Source organism: Natator depressus, chromosome 6 (genome assembly GCF_965152275.1).
Source record: "Natator depressus isolate rNatDep1 chromosome 6, rNatDep2.hap1, whole genome shotgun sequence".
Lineage (NCBI taxonomy): Eukaryota > Metazoa > Chordata > Testudines > Cheloniidae > Natator > Natator depressus.
Window position 1 is genome coordinate 13,524,024 of NC_134239.1, and position 16,847 is coordinate 13,540,870.

Consider the following 16,847-nt stretch of genomic DNA (forward strand, 5'->3'; position numbering starts at 1 on the left):
CTCCTTTGTATCACCTTTCACAGTCCCAGCGTGTTACCATATTCTTACCCTGTCCCATGCAGTCACTACTCTTTTGTGGTTCCTTGTCTCTGTACTCCAAGTCCTTACTTTTTTCTTGCTTCTCTCCTGTTCTCTAGGCTCTGTCCTCCTCCCCCTCCTTGTGGGTTTTCTGTCTTCTTTTCTTGTTAATTTGTTTCCTTCACTCTTAATCTCCTCTGTTATTCTTGCCAATTTTTTATAAAGAAAATGAAGGATTTGTGTAGCTGTAATATCCCAGGCACTTTACCTCCAGATTCTTACTTTGGAACAGCCAGAAAAGGCCCTGGTCTCCTACCCAAGAGTCTCCACCCCAGCCTTTACACTGACATCAGAGCATCTGGGGACAGGACTTTGGGAGTTTAGACAAGGCCTTAGGGTAACATCTTCTAAGGTGCCTAAATGACTTAGGAGCCTAATTCCTACTTCATACTATCAAAAGCTCTTGAAGTCACACAGGAGGCTAAATCCTGATGAAAGTCAATCTTGGACAGACTGGAACTAGAAGTGAAATAATAACAATTAATACCTAGCTCTTCTGTAGTGCTTGTCATGAGTAGATCTCAAAGTGGTTTACAAAGAAGGGCAATATTTTTATTCCCATTTTGCAGCTGGGGAAACTGAGGCACATAGAGGGGAAGTGATTTGCCCATAGTTACCCAGCAGGGCAATGCCAGAGCCAGAAATAGGACCAAGGTCTTCAGAGTCTTAGTCTGGTGCTATAACCACTAGGTCACCTTTAACACTACTCTGACCTCCCCTCCCTCAAAACTAACCAATCTCACTTAATTTGGGGCTACATTATAATTGTTACCTTATAGGTGAAAATAACCCCAGTGTAAGGGATTGGTATATAGCTTGTGGAATGGCTTTATGCCAGAAAATACAGGCTATGTACTGGTTCATGTCTCATTATTCTCAGCTGTTCACAGTCCCTAGGAGACCATGGGCAGGTTGACTGTGAATGACAGCAGCCCTGAGGCGACTCTAATTTATATTGGGGGCTGGAGAGGCCCAGAATACTGGAAGGTGCAAATGTGGTTTAAATCTTAAAGCCATGTTTCCTCTCCTCTCCCCCGCACCCGGAGTGAGAAATGGGCCCAGACTCAGGGAGTGGGAGGACCCAAGTCGAGATTCCTGACCCATAGGGTTGCCAACTTTCTAATTGCACAAAACCAAACGCCCCTGCCCTGCCCCTTCTCTGAGGCCCTGCCCCCACTCACTCCAGCCCCCCCTCCTCCCGATGCTTGCTCTTCCCACCCTCACTCACTTTCACTGGGCTGGGGCAGAGGTTTGGAGAGTGGGAGGGGGTGAGGGCTCCAACTGGGGGTATGGGCTCTGGGATGGGGCCAGAAATGAGGGGTTCAGGGTGCAGGAGGGGGCTCTGGGCTGGGGCAGAGGGTTGGGGTGCAGGAAGAGGTGCAGGCTCCGGGAGGGAGTTTGGGTGCAGAAGGAGGCTCAGGGTAGAGGCTCCAGCTGGGTGGCGCTTACCTCAGGCAACTCCCAGTCAGTGGTGCAATTGGGCCAAGGCAGGCTTCCTACCTGCCCTGGCTCCGCACTGCTCCCGGAAGCAGCTAGCGGAGGGGCCAGAGGGCTCAGCGTGGTGCACGCTTCATGCGCCTACAGGTGCCACCCTCACAGCTCCCATTGGCTGTAGTTCCTGGCCAATGGGAGCTGTGGAGCTGACGCTCCAGATGGGAGCAGTGCACGGAGCTTCCCTGGCAACCCCTGTGCCAAGGGGCCAGACATGCTGGCCGCTTCCAGGAGCTGCGCTGGAGTCAGGGTAGGCAGGGATCCTGCCTTAGCCCTGCTGCACTACTGACCGGACTTTTAACAGCCCAGTCAGCAGTGCTGACCAGAGCTGCCAGGGTCCCTTTTCGACTGGGTGTTCCAGTCAAAAATCAGATGCCTGGCAACTCAGTGACCCATCCTGTCAGAGTCACAAATAGAGCCATGCTCAGCAAGTGGTGGCGGCTGCGGATCTGTAAGGGGGAATGTTGTGCTCCTTGTGTATGGGCACTGATGGGCCAGGTCCAGAGATTAAATTTTGGGACAGGGGCAAGGAATTGAATGGGGGGCGATCAGCAGGTTATCTCAAGTGCCTATATACAAATGCACAAAGCCTTGGAAACAAACAGGAGGGCTTTAAACTAGGTTCACCGGGGGAAGGAGACCAAATCCCTGAGGTAAGTGGGAAAGCGGGATACCAGGAGGAAGCACAGGCAGGAACGTCTGTGAGGGGAGGGCTCCTGCCTCATACTGAGAATGAGGGGTGATCAGGAGGTTATCTCAAGTGCCTATATACAAATGCACAAAGCCTTGGAAACAAGCAGGGAGAACTGGAGGTCCTGGTGATGTCAAGTAATTATGACGTGATTGGAATAACAGAGACTTGGTGGGATAACTCACATGACTGGAGTACTGTCATGGATGGTTATAAACTGTTCAAGAAGGACAGGCAGGGCAGAAAAGGTGGGGGAGTAGCACTGTATGTAAGGGAGCAGTATGACTGCAGAAAAACCTGAGTGTCTCTGGATTAAGTTTAGAAGCGTGAGCAACAAGGGTGATGTAGTGGTGGGAGTCTGCTATAGACCACCGGACCAGGGGGATGAGGTGGATGAGGCTTTCTTCCGGCAACTCGCAGAAGCTACTAGATCGCATGCCCTGGGTCTCATGGGCGACTTTAATCTTCCTGATATCTGCTGGGAGAGCAATACAGCAGTGCATAGACAATCCAGGAAGTTTTTGGAAAATGTAGGGGACAATTTCCTGGTGCAAGTGCTAGAGGAGCCAACTGGGGGGGAGCTTTTCTTGACCTGCTGCTCACAAACCGGGAAGAATTAGTGGGGGAAGCAAAAGTGGATGGGGATCTGGGAGGCAGTGAATGAGTTGGTTGAGTTCAGGATCCTGACACAGGGAAGAAAGGTAAGCAGCAGAATACGGACCCTGGATTTCAGGAAAGCAGACTTCGACTCCCTCAGGGAATTGATGGCTAGGATCCCCTGGGTGAATAACATGAAGGGGAAAGGAGTCCAGGAGAGCTGGCTGTATTTCAGGGAATCCCTATTGAGGTTACAGGGACAAACCATCCCGATGTGTCGAAAGAATAGTAAATATGGCAGGCGACCAGCTTGGCTTAACGGTGAAATCCTTGCGGATCTTAAACATAAAAAAGAAGCTTACAAGAAGTGGAAGATTGGACAAATGACCAGGGAAGAGTATAAAAATATTGCTCGGGCATGTAGGAATGAAATCAGGAGGGCCAAATCACACCTGGAGCTGCAGCTAGCAAGAGATGTTAAGAGTAACAAGAAGGGTTTCTTCAGGTATGTTGGCAACAAGAAGAAAGCCAAGGAAAGTATGGTCCCCTTACTGAATGAGGGAAGCAACCTAGTGACAGAGGTTGTGGAAAAAGCTAATGTACTCAATGCTTTTTTTGCCTCTGTCTTCACGAACAAGGTCAGCTCCCAGACTGCTGCGCTGGGCAACACAGCATGGGGAGTAGGTGGCCAGCCCTCTGTGGAGAAAGAAGTGGTTAGGGACTATTTAGAAAAGCTGGACGTGCACAAGTCCATGGGGCCGGACGCGTTGCATCCGAGAGTGCTAAAGGAATTGGCAGCTGTGATTGCAGAGCCATTGGCCATTATCTTTGAAAACTCATGGCGAACGGGGGAAGTCCCGGATGACTGGAAAAAGGCTAATGTAGTGCCCATCTTTAAAAAAGGGAAGAAGGAGGATCCTGGGAACTACAGGCCAGTCAGGTTTCAGAGTAACAGCCGTGTTAGTCTGTATTCGTAAAAAGAAAAAAGAAAAGGAGTACTTGTGGCACCTTAGAGACTAACCAGTTTATTTGAGCATGAGCTTTCGTGAGCTACAGCTCACTTCATCGGATGCATAGCATATCGTGGAAACTGCAGAAGACATTATATACACACAGAGACCATGAAACAAAACTTCCTCCCACCCCACTCTCCTGCTGGTAACAGCTTATCTAAAGTGATCATCAAGGAGGGCCATTTCCAGCACAAATCCAGGTTTTCTCACCCTTTCCCCCCCTCCCCCCCCCCACAGACACACATACAAACTCACTCTCCTGCTGGTAATAGCCCATCCCTCTTTGAAACCTCTCTTTATAATGCGCATGATAATCAAGGTGGGTCATTTCCAGCACTAATCCAGGTTTTCTCACCCCCCCCCACACACACCCCCCTCCAAAAACCACACACACAAACTCACTCTCCTGCTGGCAATAGCTCATCTTACAATGTGCACAGCAATAATCCAAGTTTAACCAGAACGTCTTGGGGGGGGGTTTGTAGGAAAAAAACAAGGGGAGATAGGCTACCTTGCATAATGACTTAGCCACTCCCAGTCTCTATTCAAGCCCAAATTAATAGTATCCAATTTGCAAATGAATTCCAATTCAGCAGTTTCTCGCTGGAGTCTGGATTTGAAGTTTTTTTGCTTTAAGATAGCGACCCTCATGTCTGTGATTGCGTGACCAGAGAGATTGAAGTGTTCTCCGACTGGTTTATGAATGTTATAATTCTTAACATCTGATTTGTGTCCATTTATTCTTTTACGTAGAGACTGTCCAGTTTGACCAATGTACATGGCAGAGGGGCATTGCTGGCACATGATGGCATATATCACATTGGTGGATGTGCAGGTGAACGAGCCTCTGATAGTGTGGCTGATGTTGTTAGGCCCTGTGATGGTGTCCCCTGAATAGATATGTGGGCACAGTTGGCAACGGGCTTTGTTGCAAGGATAGGTTCCTGGGTTAGTGGTTCTGTTGTGTGGTATGTGGTTGTTGGTGAGTATTCGCTTCAGGTTGGGGGGCTGTCTGTAGGCAAGGACTGGCCTTTCTCCCAAGATTTGTGAGAGTGTTGGGTCATCCTTCAGGATAGGTTGTAGATCCTTAATAATGCGTTGGAGGGGTTTTAGTTGGGGGCTGAAGGTGACGGCTAGTGGCGTTCTGTTATTTTCTTTGTTAGGCCTGTCCTGTAGTAGGTGACTTCTGGGAACTCTTCTGGCTCTATCAATCTGTTTCTTCACTTCCGCAGGTGGGTATTGTAGTTGTAAGAATGCTTGATAGAGATCTTGTAGGTGTTTGTCTCTGTCTGAGGGGTTGGAGCAAATGCGGTTGTATCGCAGAGCTTGGCTGTAGACGATGGATCGTGTGGTGTGGTCAGGGTGAAAGCTGGAGGCATGTAGGTAGGAATAGCGGTCAGTAGGTTTCCGGTATAGGGTGGTGTTGATGTGACCATCGTTTATTAGCACTGTAGTGTCCAGGAAGTGGATCTCTTGTGTGGACTGGACCAGGCTGAGGTTGATGGTGGGATGCAAATTGTTGAAATCATGGTGGAATTCCTCAAGGGCTTCTTTTCCATGGGTCCAGATGATGAAGATGTCATCAATATAGTGCAAGTAAAGTAGGGGCGTTAGGGGACGAGAGCTGAGGAAGCGTTGTTCTAAATCAGCCATAAAAATGTTGGCATACTGTGGGGCCAGTCAGTCTCACCTCAGTCCCCGGAAAAATCATGGAGCAGGTCCTCAAGGAATCAATCCTGAAGCACTTACACGAGAGGAAAGTGATCAGGAACAGTCAGCATGGATTCACCAAGGGAAGGTCATGCCTGACTAATCTAATCGCCTTCTGTGATGAGATTACTGGTTCTGTGGATGAGGGGAAAGCAGTGGACGTGTTGTTTCTTGACTTTAGCAAAGCTTTTGACACGGTCTCCCACAGTATTCTTGTCAGCAAGTTAAAGAAGTATGGGCTGGATGAATGCACTATAAGGTGGGTAGAAAGTTGGCTAGATTGTCGGGCTCAACGGGTAGTGATCAATGGCTCCATGTCTAGTTGGCAGCCGGTATCAAGTGGAGTGCCCCAAGGGTCGGTCCTGGGGCCGGTTTTGTTCAATATCTTCATAAATGATCTGGAGGATGGTGTGGATTGCACTCTCAGCAAATTTGCCGATGATACTAAACTAGGAGGAGTGGTAGATACGCTGGAGGGCAGGGATAGGATACAGAGGGACCTAGACAAATTAGAGGATTGGGCCAAAAGAAATCTGATGAGGTTCAACAAGGATAAGTGCAGGGTCCTGCACTTAGGACGGAAGAACCCAATGCACCGCTACAGACTAGGGACCGAATGGCTAGGCAGCAGTTCTGCGGAAAAGGACCTAGGGGTGACAGTGGACGAGAAGCTGGATATGAGTCAACAGCGTGCCCTTGTTGACAAGAAGGCCAATGGCATTTTGGGATGTATATGTAGGGGCATTGCCAGCAGATCGAGGGACGTGATCGTTCTCTTCTATTCGACATTGGTGAGGCCTCATCTGGAGTACTGTGTCCAGTTTTGGGCCTCGCACTACAAGAAGGATGTGGATAAATTGGAGAGAGTCCAGCGAAGGTCAACAAAAATGATTAGGGGTCTGGAACACATGACTTATGAGGAGAGGCTGAGGGAACTGGGATTGTTTAGTCTGCAGAAGAGAAGAATGAGGGGGGATTTGATAGCTGCTTTCAACTACCTGAGAGGTGGTTCCAAAGAGGATGGTTCTAGACTATTCTCAGTGGTAGAAGAGGACAGGACAAGGAGTAATGGTCTCAAGTTGCAGTGGGGAAGGTTTAGGTTGGATATTAGGAAAAACTTTTTCACTACGAGGGTGGTGAAACACTGGAATGCGTTACCTAGGGAGGTGGTAGAATCTCCTTCCTTAGAGGTTTTTAAGGTCAGGCTTGACAGAGCCCTTGCTGGGATGATTTAGTTGGGGATTGGTCCTGCTTTGAGCAGGGGGTTGGACTAGATGACCTCCTGAGGTCCCTTCCAACCCTGATATTCTATGATTCTATGAGTTCCCCATGTGCTTGACTGTGCTATTGACATGGTGGTGATGGCCAGGGTGGGCGCTGCCAGACAGGCCAAGTGACTGGGATGGGTCAGGGATCCCCCTGGTGCTATTGACATGGCGGTGATGGCCAGGGTGGGTACTGACTGGCCAGGACCCGTATCTGGGCTCTGGGTCTGCAGCATCATAAGCCCCAAGCGTTCAAACGCCATGAGTCAGGGTCTCCAAAATCATAAGATTGGCCAAAAAATCCTGAGCTGTTGATTTTAAATCCACGCAGTTTGGATTCGTTTTCTCTGCTTTCAGGTGTCTGAGCCCTTGCAAGGGGGTGTCACATTTTCGAGCATTTGTGCATAACTGTAAGGCGAAGGGAGAGTCTTGAAAAAAATCACGGGACTCCAGGAGCTGGGTCTATTAATTGAAACACCTCAAGCTCTGGCTGGTTGGGGGTGGCCTGGAGCAGGGAGCCCCCATTTGGCTTCAGGCTTCATGTGGTTCTGGTGGCCAGGGTGGGCACTGACTGGCTGGGGGCTGGGATCTGGGTGGGACCTGGGGCTCCTTGGCTCACGGGGTTGAGATCCAGCAACCTCCCGCCTTCCCGCCCGCCATTCTCCTCAGGGGCAACGGCTCTCTTCGAACTCCTCCCGCCAAAACACCTCCTCCGCTGTGATTGGTCGGAGGGTCTGGCCAATGAAAGGGCTGTTACTGGGCTCGGCGGGGAGGAGGAGCCGCGTCCCTTCTCGAGGAAGGTTCTATTGGAGGCGTGGCGCGCGTGCGGGCGCTAGGGTGGGGCTCGTGCTGAGTGTTGCGGGAGCTGGAGTTTGCAGCAGCAGCAGCAGCAGCAGTAAAGGGGTGCTGCAGAGAGGGGACGGTGCGCACCCCGGGCACTGTTCAGGGGGTGGACGATTGGGGTGCAGGGAATAGAGCATGCCTCAGTCGGGGGAGGGAAATGGGCCCCCCGTTAGTGTGTGTGCGAGGGAATGGAGGACCCCCTTTGAGTGTGGGAAGCTGTGAGGGGAAATGGAGCTCTCCTTAATATGTGTGTGAAGGGGTGATTATGGGGGAATGGAGTCCCCCTTTGTGTATGAGAGGCAGTTGTTGGGGGATTTGAGCTCATTTAGTGTATGGGGGCCAATAATGAGGAGGGAATGGACCCCCTTCAATGCAAGATCTGGGTGGTGTACTGGAATGGAGAAGGAATATGGATCTTTTTGGAATAGGAGGGAATGGTTGTGAGGGGAAGCCCCTTGCATGGGTTGCAACTCTCCAAGCAATGTGTTGTATTTGGAGAGTGGGGGGAGGGGTCTGTGACCAAAAGAAGGTTGGGATCCTTTTGCCTCTTATGCTGAAACATCCATGTTTCTTATCTGTGTCTTGGCAGCACCTGTCCTGTCTCTGGCTGGCTCCCATCCTCAATGCTGCCACCTCACCTGACTGGCTCTTAAGGTTCCTAGTGTTTGGCGCCCCCAGCTTTCCAACATCCCTGTGCACACTCCATTAACCTAAATAACAGGTACCCCATTACTTGTTGCTCCCTTCCTTGCCAGGGGAAAGGGAGTGGAGATCTGGGTGGGGCAATTTATCCCCAAAAGGAAACAAGCAGGGGTTGGTGGTAACAAACCAGTGTCTAATTACATCTCAGCCCTGAAGGTGTCTGACAGTAAAATGTGAGGGGAGCTTTCATAGAATCATAGAACATCAGGATTGGAAGGGACCTCAGGAGGTCATCTAGTCAACCCCCTGCTCAAAGCAGGACCAATCCCCAATTTCTGCCCCAGATCCCTAAATTGCCCCCTCAAGGATTGAACTCACAACCCTGGGTTTAGCAGGCCAATGCTCAAACCACTGAGCTATGTTAAAGATTTGCTCCAATTACAGACATGGGGGTAGCTGCACTGGTAAAGCCATGAGAGGAAGGATGCTCTAGTAGTTAGGACGCTCGGGAAACCCAGGTTGAATTCCCTGCTCAGCCACAACCCCCCCCCGCCCGTGTGACCTTGGGTAAGTGACTTAGGCTTTGTCTGCACTACAAGCGCTAATGCAGCAGAGCTGCGCCGCTATAATGTAGATGCTTACTACAGCAACAGAAGGGGTTTTTCCATCGCTGTAGTAAATCCACCTCCTCAAGAGGTGGTAGGTAGATTGATGGAAAAATTCTTAGATTGGCTTAAGTATATCTCGGGGGTGTAAATTTTTTATACCTCTGAGCAACATAGCTAGGTTGACCTAAGTTTTAGGTGTAGCCTTAGCCTCATTTTGCCTCAGTTTCCCATCTGTGCAATGGGATAACCTCACAGGTATATTGGGAGGCTAAACACAATAAAGACTGTGAAGCAATCAAATATTGCTGTGATGGCGGCCATGTGAGTACCAGGGATAGATAGTTTGTGCGGGTAGAGCTTCTCCCTGTTTTGAGACCAGGGAAAGCTGAACCAGCAAAAATGGATGCTTATAGTGGTTCACCCTGCCTACAATATCTACACTATCTATCTATCCAGGGCTTGTGTATGTGGGAAAGTCTTGCCAGTTATACTGATAGAGTTCTATTGATATATCCTGTGTAGACTCTTATTCCTGTATAAAAGTGACTTTTTTTTTTTTTTAGTTTAAGCATTAACACCTTCCTAAACAACACAAGCTAAACTGAACAAAGGCCACCCTTGCACCAGAATAAGCCATTGTCTACACACAAAAGTATCAATTTAACAATACTGGTATAGCTAAAGTGATACAGACCCCTTGTGTGGGTGCATTTATGCCTAATGGATAGGGCACTGGCCTGAAACTTTGAGAAATCTGGGTTCTATTCCTGGTTCTGCCACTAGCCTGCTGGGTGACATTGGCACTCCTCTGTGTCTCAGTTTTCCAATCTGTAAAATGTGGCTAACGATACTGACCTCCTTTGAGATCTGCTGACGAAAAACACTGTATAAGACTGCCTATTAGTATACTAGGATAAAAGTGCTTATAGCTATTCCTGTATGGGAAAGGGAATAAACTATACAGGGAAAACTGCATCCATGCTAGGTATTGTCTTGGTATAACTATGCCAGTCCAAAAAAAAAAAAATCACACCTTGCCATGTACAAAAACTGTAGAGCCGCCCTTAAAGTGTCCATGTGTGCACCAGTTATAATTATATAATTGGTATAACTATGCTGGTTTAAATCCACACCTTAGGATACAGAAGAAAACTTTTCCTTGTAGTCAAGGCCTTAGTTAATTACACAGCCTCCATCACTCTAGGATCTGAGCACCTTTAATGTATTTGTTCTCACAACACCTATGTGAAGCAGGGCAGTGCAGTTGTCCCTATTGTATTGGTGGAGAACTGATGCACAGAAAGGCTAAGTGATTTACCCAAGTTCACGCCAGGTGTCTGTGGTAAAGCAGGGAATTGAACTGGGTCTCCTCTGTCCCAGATGATGAAAACCTAAACTGCTGGACCACCCTCATGCTCTAGAAAAGTTTTTGAACTGGTGTAGCTACATCCATGGCTGTTAATAGGGCACATGGTAACCAAAGCCTTACTGTGACTGCAGTACTGGTGGAAATTTCAGTAGTCCTGAAAACTGAAGTCCAGGGTCAGCCCCAGTGCAGGCTTCCCACGGCGCCTGTCCTGGAACTTGTGACCTAGGCTGTATCTGCACTGTTGGTCAAGGCGTGGTGGCAGCAGCAGGAGCATTATTGTAGACCTGCTTGCATTTTTACCCCTGAGTCATCAGACTTACTTCAGAACAGAGTCATGATGGTGGCTGACCTTAGTGCTCCCACCATTGCTAGGGCCGGCTGAGCTGTGGTGGTGTTAGACAAATGGTGGGAGAATTGCCTTCAATTCAGAGTGTAGATGAGGCCATATAAGGAAAGGTCCATATCCTACTCACCAGTCTCACTGAGACAATTGAGCATTGCAATGATGGAGCCATTCTCCCAGTCCCTGATGCCCGGAAGCCAGCTGTTCCCTGCCCCAACCTGGGACTGGTTTGGAATCTGCTCTAGAGAGGAAGTTCTCTGTGCCATTCGCTAATTTCCCAAGCCAAGTCATCCACTTCCTGACCTGAGGTGGGGTGAGAGACTCCATGTGGCAGTCTGTGAGGTATCCGGTCCCCCCAACCCTGAGCTGGATTGGAATCAGTGCCCATTGGTGACTGACTCCCGATCCATTTCCCCAATCCCCTGAGCTGGCTGGGTGGGTGCTAGTGACCCTGAGGTGACAGGCTGTGTACTGAATTATGGAAAAAATACCATATTTCACTACCATTCAATACACTTCTCTGTGAGAGTCTGTGCTCCATGCCCCCTGCTAGTTAAATATATCAGTAACACTGCCTCAGGAAAAGTAGCACATGGATAATACATAGATTCCAAGGCCAGCAGGGACCATTGTGATAATCTGGTCTAAACTCCTGTATAACACAGGCCAGAGAATTTCCCTGAATTAATTCCTGTTTGAACCAAAACAGATCTTTTAGAAAAACATCCCATCTTGAATGAAAAATTGCCAGGGATAGAGAATCCGTCACAAGGCATAATAAGTTGTACCAATGGTTAATTACCCTCACTGTTAAAATTGTCCACCTTATTTCCAGTCTGAATTTGTCTAGCATCAACTTCCAGCCATTGGAACTTATTAGATCTTTGTCTGCTAGATTGAAGAGCCCTCGATTATCAGATTTTTGGTCCCCAGGTAATTCTCATAACCTGTGATCAAGTCACCCTTTAAGCTTCTCTTTGTTAAGATAAATAGATTTTGCTCCTTGAGTCACTCACTCTAAGGTGTATTTTTCCAATCCCTTAATCATCCTTGTGGCTCTTCACTGACTCCTTCCCAATTTATCATTGAGCCAGGAATAAAATAGTTTATAACAGTCACTGTCCTTCCAGGGGGAGATGGCTTGGCAGAAGCTTGCAGAAGCTCACTTCCTGCCTCCAGTCTTTCACTTTTAGGAGTACTAAATCCACCAAGGGTGCTCTGCTAGATAGAGCCTACTGCATTCCCAGGACTGTGTTCCGTTTGCAGGGAATCTGGTGTCTTTGGTAACAAGAGGGAGGCTCTGCTGATATGTGCTCCCCTGTGGCCGGTTCTAAGATTCTCTATCGGAACTCCCGCCTCCTGCGCATGGCGTTCCTGCAGCTCCATCGCCAGCAGAGGGCAGATGTATTCTGTGATGTCATCCTGCAGGCAGAAGGTAACCTGAAAGAGGGCAGTGGATTGGTACCCACCTTTCTTGTACCTGGGGCTGAATTGTCACCTCTCCTGTGCTTGTGTACATTTCCACAGAATATTAATTACACATAAGTATGTAGTTACATTTTAACATATAGGGCACTGTATGTACGCTCAGCCCTTAGCTTTGCTGTTTGCAGTGGCTGTTGTATCAATGGGGACTGTGATACTGATGCGGCCTTGTGTGATAGGTGGCACTGATGGGCTCGATTTGTTTGGGAATCATAAGTAGAAAAAGGTCTGCACAAAAGTGGAAGTACTTCCAAAGAGGTTTTGCAAATAGCAGCCTTCCTACATGGTGCCAGATATCTGTCAGCAGACGTACTAACTGTACATCCGTGATTGGAACATTGTGAGACCATTTTATATGAACTTCGCCCTCAGCTGCTTCATGTTCAGCTGACAACTTGAGCATATTTTGGTCTGTGAAAGTCTGACTCATTAATCAAACTAATCTTGAAGCTTCCTGATTTGTTAAGTGTGGGGGCGATTGTCTCACTAATATTTTTTTAAGTGTCTTGTTATTCTGTTGAAACTTTTATTGGGTGAGGGGAAGTTTCAAGCAACAGCCTCCTATCTCATTGCATCTATAAGCAAGGTCCCCACTGCTCTACAAAGTTTAATTCTTTTAATATTAACTGGAAGTACTGTCTTTGTCTGCTGCTAAGAAGAAGTGTCTTGGGAGAGGCATCCTTCGAATTAGTGAGGCTTCCGTATGCTTCCCTGGCCCTTTGTTTCAGAATCTGACTTTTGCAGATGGTGCACATAGAGTGTGAACCAAGACCCAGGACACGAGAGAGTGTGTGTGTTTGGGGAACATGGCCATGCATCTCACTGTCTTGCTCATACTGTATCTTGTTTGTTTCTGTATGTAAGGAAGCTTTTATTCCTTGCTGGCTGGTAGCTTTGGCTGTGTCAGGGTGAAACTCCAGAGACACACAAACCAGCTGTTCTGTAGCTAGAGACATGCCTGTCAGTCTCTCACTGAAATAACATTTGCCTCGATGTGCCAGTGCTCAGTGTCCTCTTTTTTGGGTGTTTTTTGAAAGAGGAAATTAAATGAAAAATAAAATCCTTCCTTTAAGATAACATTCTGGTTGAAGTCTGAAATACTGAAAACTCTGGCAGCATTGTACCTTCCCCTATAGTTCTCCCCCCCTTCTGGAGGGGAGGGTTTGGAGCAACTTCCTGGCTGCACGTCACTGCTGCTAGCTGTCTCTTAAAGAATCAAAGGTGGGTGCAGCCAAGGTGGCCACCATTAGAGTATTCCAAGCTGCTCTGAGTAGCAGTGCTAGGGAGAGGCCAGGTTGTAGGTGCTGGCTGGGTTCAAGGCAGCAGGAGAGGCCCCCAGAAAAGTGGATACATTCTCAATAAAATACCTTCTCCTCCAGGGCAATGGAGGGCCACAGGTCTGTCTGAGTCTCCCCTTCGTGGATAGTCACTAGACTGCTGGATTGGACCCAAATCTTTGGACCCCACATGCTTTCCAGCCCAGTGGGTCTGGACAGAGTCCAGACACTCTAGGTCTGGCCTCTTAAGCACAATCCTGGGGCACAGATCTCATCCGGTATCCCTCCCTGGGATGTGGGACCCTGCAGCCCAGCCCCCCAGGACCAGTCTTGAACCACCCAGGCCTCCCTGGAAGCTTATGCATGCTCTCCCCAGAGCCCCACCCTCATGGTGGCTCCCTTGCATAGTTTCTCTTCAGGGACCATGTGCCATGGGATAGAAAAGGAATATGGAGAAAAGTGTGGGTGGCTTGTTATTTTTAAAGGAAGCAGACAGCTTAATTTTATTTAGAGTGGGGTTTGTTAGTTTTATTTGGCTGTCGATGCAGTTAACTGGAGCAGTGGAAGGAACCTCAGAAATAAAAGCATCCCCTTGAATTACCCTCCCCGTAGTATTAAATGGAAGCACTGTCTTTGCTACTAAGAAGTGTCTTGGTGAGTGGCATCCTTTGCTAGGGGAGGGGAGGAAAGGCTGGAGAGGGGGCCATGGAGATCTGATCTCTCCACAGACAAAAATGAAACCACATCCCAGCATAAGGACGCCGAATTAGAGCTGCCTCAAGAACCATAACGCAGTGTTGCCAACTCGTGTGATTTTTATCATATCTTACAATATTTGGCGCTTTTCTTATCACCCCGGCTGCAGGAATTGGAAGACAGTAAGAGAATCTTTGCTTTAAATTTTTTTTTTTAAAGTGTTTCTTGCCTTTCTTATGCTTGTGGAGGAAAGCTTGAAAAAGTGAAGCAAGGACTCCCGAAAGTTTCTGAAATCAGAAGGCAAATAAAAATAATGATTTTAAGCCAATCTCAGGACATTTGGGTTGGGGTCCAACTCCTGATTTTTGAATTTTTGGGGGTTGGTAATACTACGGCTTTGGGGTAGTTAAAATGTGAACTGCCCTTCTGCATAAGTGAGGTTTATTACTACTGAATAGAGAGAAGCCGAGCCCGACACAGAGGAGGGTTCTTGAAAGGATGCATATTTGGAGACAGGAGCAGCACAGAGCAGGCCAACCCAAACCTAGGAAAGCACCCATTGTTAAAGGGGTTGGAACAGGGTAGTAATAGCTAATGCAGTAGCAGAGCCCAGCTAACCTATGATGCTGATGGTCCACTCCTTTGTTTGCAGGAGAGGCTGTACCAGCTCACTGCTGCATTCTCTCCGCCTGCAGCCCCTTCTTCATGGAGTGCCTGGAGAGGCAAATGCCCTCCAAGGAGTGCAAAGTGGTGCTGGAGCTGCGGGGTCTGAAGATCGGGACTCTGCGGAAGCTGGTGGATTTCCTATACACCTCGGAGATGGAAGTGTCCCGGGAGGAGGCCCGGGATGTCCTGGCTGCTGCCCGGCAGTTCCAAGTAGCAGAACTGGAGTCGCTGCAGCTGGAGGGTGGGAAGCTGGTGAAACAGGTGCTGGGTCGGCGCTTGAACCGGAAGTGCTTGCAGCCGCCCTGCCTGGCTCCTATCTCTGCTAGGGTTGTGCCGCAAGCCTGCCCTCCTGCTCCCACTATCCCACGGACGTTCCACCCCCTGGTGGCAGGCAAGCAATGTACAGCAAAGCCCCCAGGGGATGGCGGGGTACGTGCCAGCAGCACCACTAGTCAAGCGGAGAGCGCCAAGTATTGGGCGGCTGTAGTACCTCAGAACGGGGGAGCCCAATCGGGGATGCAGGGTGCGGTGGCTCCCATGCAGCCAGTGGAGACTGGGAACGTGAGAACCAAGAGCCCCTCCTTGGGCTTAGACAGGAGCCTCGGTGTGGGGAGCACACTGGGCAAGGCTGAAGGGTCACAGGGTGAGAGGAGCGCTGAGCAGGCCTTTCCCAGCGAGGGCTGCACCACAGACTGCTCACCACTGCCAAGAAAGATCAAGCTCAGCCGCCTGAAACTGCCGCCTCCCCCCAATGCCTGTGCCACAAAGGCACCCCCCACTGTAGCACCTGGCAAGACCCCCACATCCATCCGGCGCCTCTGGCGGCAGAAGACCCCAGGCTGGGATGAAGCAGGTGGGCCAGAGCAGGCCAGCCCCTCTTGCCATGGCGGGAGCCTCCCTGTGCCTCCAAAGACCAGCAACAGGAAGCGCAGCTCCAGTGCATCGGCTTCTGGCTCAGACACTGCCCCAGAGGAGGGGCATGTGGGTAGTGTGAAGCTCAGGAAGGTCGTCAATGGGAGTTGCTGGGAGGTGGTACAAGAGACATCAGCCAGGGAGCCCAAGGGAGCCCCAGTGACGATGGGAGAGACAGGCACCTCCCGTGTGGCTTCCCCACCCAGCTCCAGACCACACAAGTTTACGCACTGGCCAGAGCTGCCAGGGACGTGGGCAGCCAGCTCCACTGAGCTGCTGGCTGGAAGGTTGGAGGCTGTGCTTCCTGAGCAGGTGACAGTAGAACAGGGACCTTCAGATGGGAGAGAAGGCTGCAGGGACCCTTATGAGCTGGACATGGCGGCATTGGAGCCCTTGAGTGAGAATGAGGAGTTTGGGGACTCAGCGCCGCTGGAGCAGATGCTGGACCTGCTGCTATCAGGCAGTGGCGTGGAGGGCTTGGGCACTGCTGGGCCAGGAGGGACGGCAGGCTGTGCCCCTTCCACGGGCCCATCACATGGGCCAAACATGACACCTGTGGGTGCTGCTGCAGCAGGCGAGGAGTGGCATCCCCCAGAGATGCAGCTGTGGTCAGAGTGGGACGACCCAGGGAAGGGGCCCCTACCAGGGTGGGAGGTGGGGGGTGGTCACTCTGCCCTTAGCACTGCAGATGGGGATCCCCTGGGGCAGTCTGTGAGTGGCCATCTTGTATCCAGGAGGGTTCTCTCCAGCGGTCACCACCCCACCTCATTCAGCCCAGTGCCTCTGGCTCCTGCCAGCCCCCAGACTCCTCAGCACCCTTCGCTGACAGCTGGCAGCAGGGAGGCTCAGTTGGGCCCACTGCCCCGTGTCCCTGCGGAAGATGGCATGGGCAAAGGGCAGGGATCCTGCACCACCCAGGCTGCTGGGATGGAGACAAAACTTCAGCTTCAGGCACCCTGGGGGCTGCCCCGAAGCAGCCCAAAGCATGGCCCTTTGGACCATCAGCCCCCTGACAGTCCGGAGGGTGACGAGATTGACATCATGGCCGGCGCTGAGGAGGCACTGGTACCTGCTGGCATCTCCTGTGTCAGGCCTGACCCCTCCTCGGAGTCTGATGAAGAGGTGGACATTCTGAACTAGTGGCCACCAAGCCTGGTCTAT

General features: G+C 50.1%; 1 protein-coding gene across 1 annotated transcript; it reads left to right on the forward strand.

Annotated features, from left to right (window-relative positions):
* Positions 1–8,366: 8,366 nt before the first annotated feature.
* Positions 8,367–16,826, forward strand: BTBD18 (BTB domain containing 18). Its single transcript, XM_074956837.1, has 3 exons — positions 8,367–8,409; positions 11,917–12,085; positions 14,761–16,826. The coding sequence occupies exons 2-3, from the start codon at positions 11,959–11,961 to the stop codon at positions 16,824–16,826; spliced, it is 2,193 nt and encodes a 730-aa protein (XP_074812938.1). The 5' UTR covers positions 8,367–8,409; positions 11,917–11,958.
* The last annotated feature ends 21 nt before the right edge of the window (positions 16,827–16,847 follow it).

What these genes read in the sequence shown, in the direction of transcription:
- BTBD18 (XM_074956837.1), top strand. Translation starts at nt 11,959, where the DNA reads ATGTGCTCCCCTGTGGCCGGTTCTAAGATTCTCTATCGGAACTCCCGC. An exon ending in TGTCATCCTGCAGGCAGAAG is followed by an intron (nt 12,086 to 14,760) that starts GTAACCTGAAAG and finishes CTTTGTTTGCAG; the next exon opens with GAGAGGCTGTACCAGCTCAC.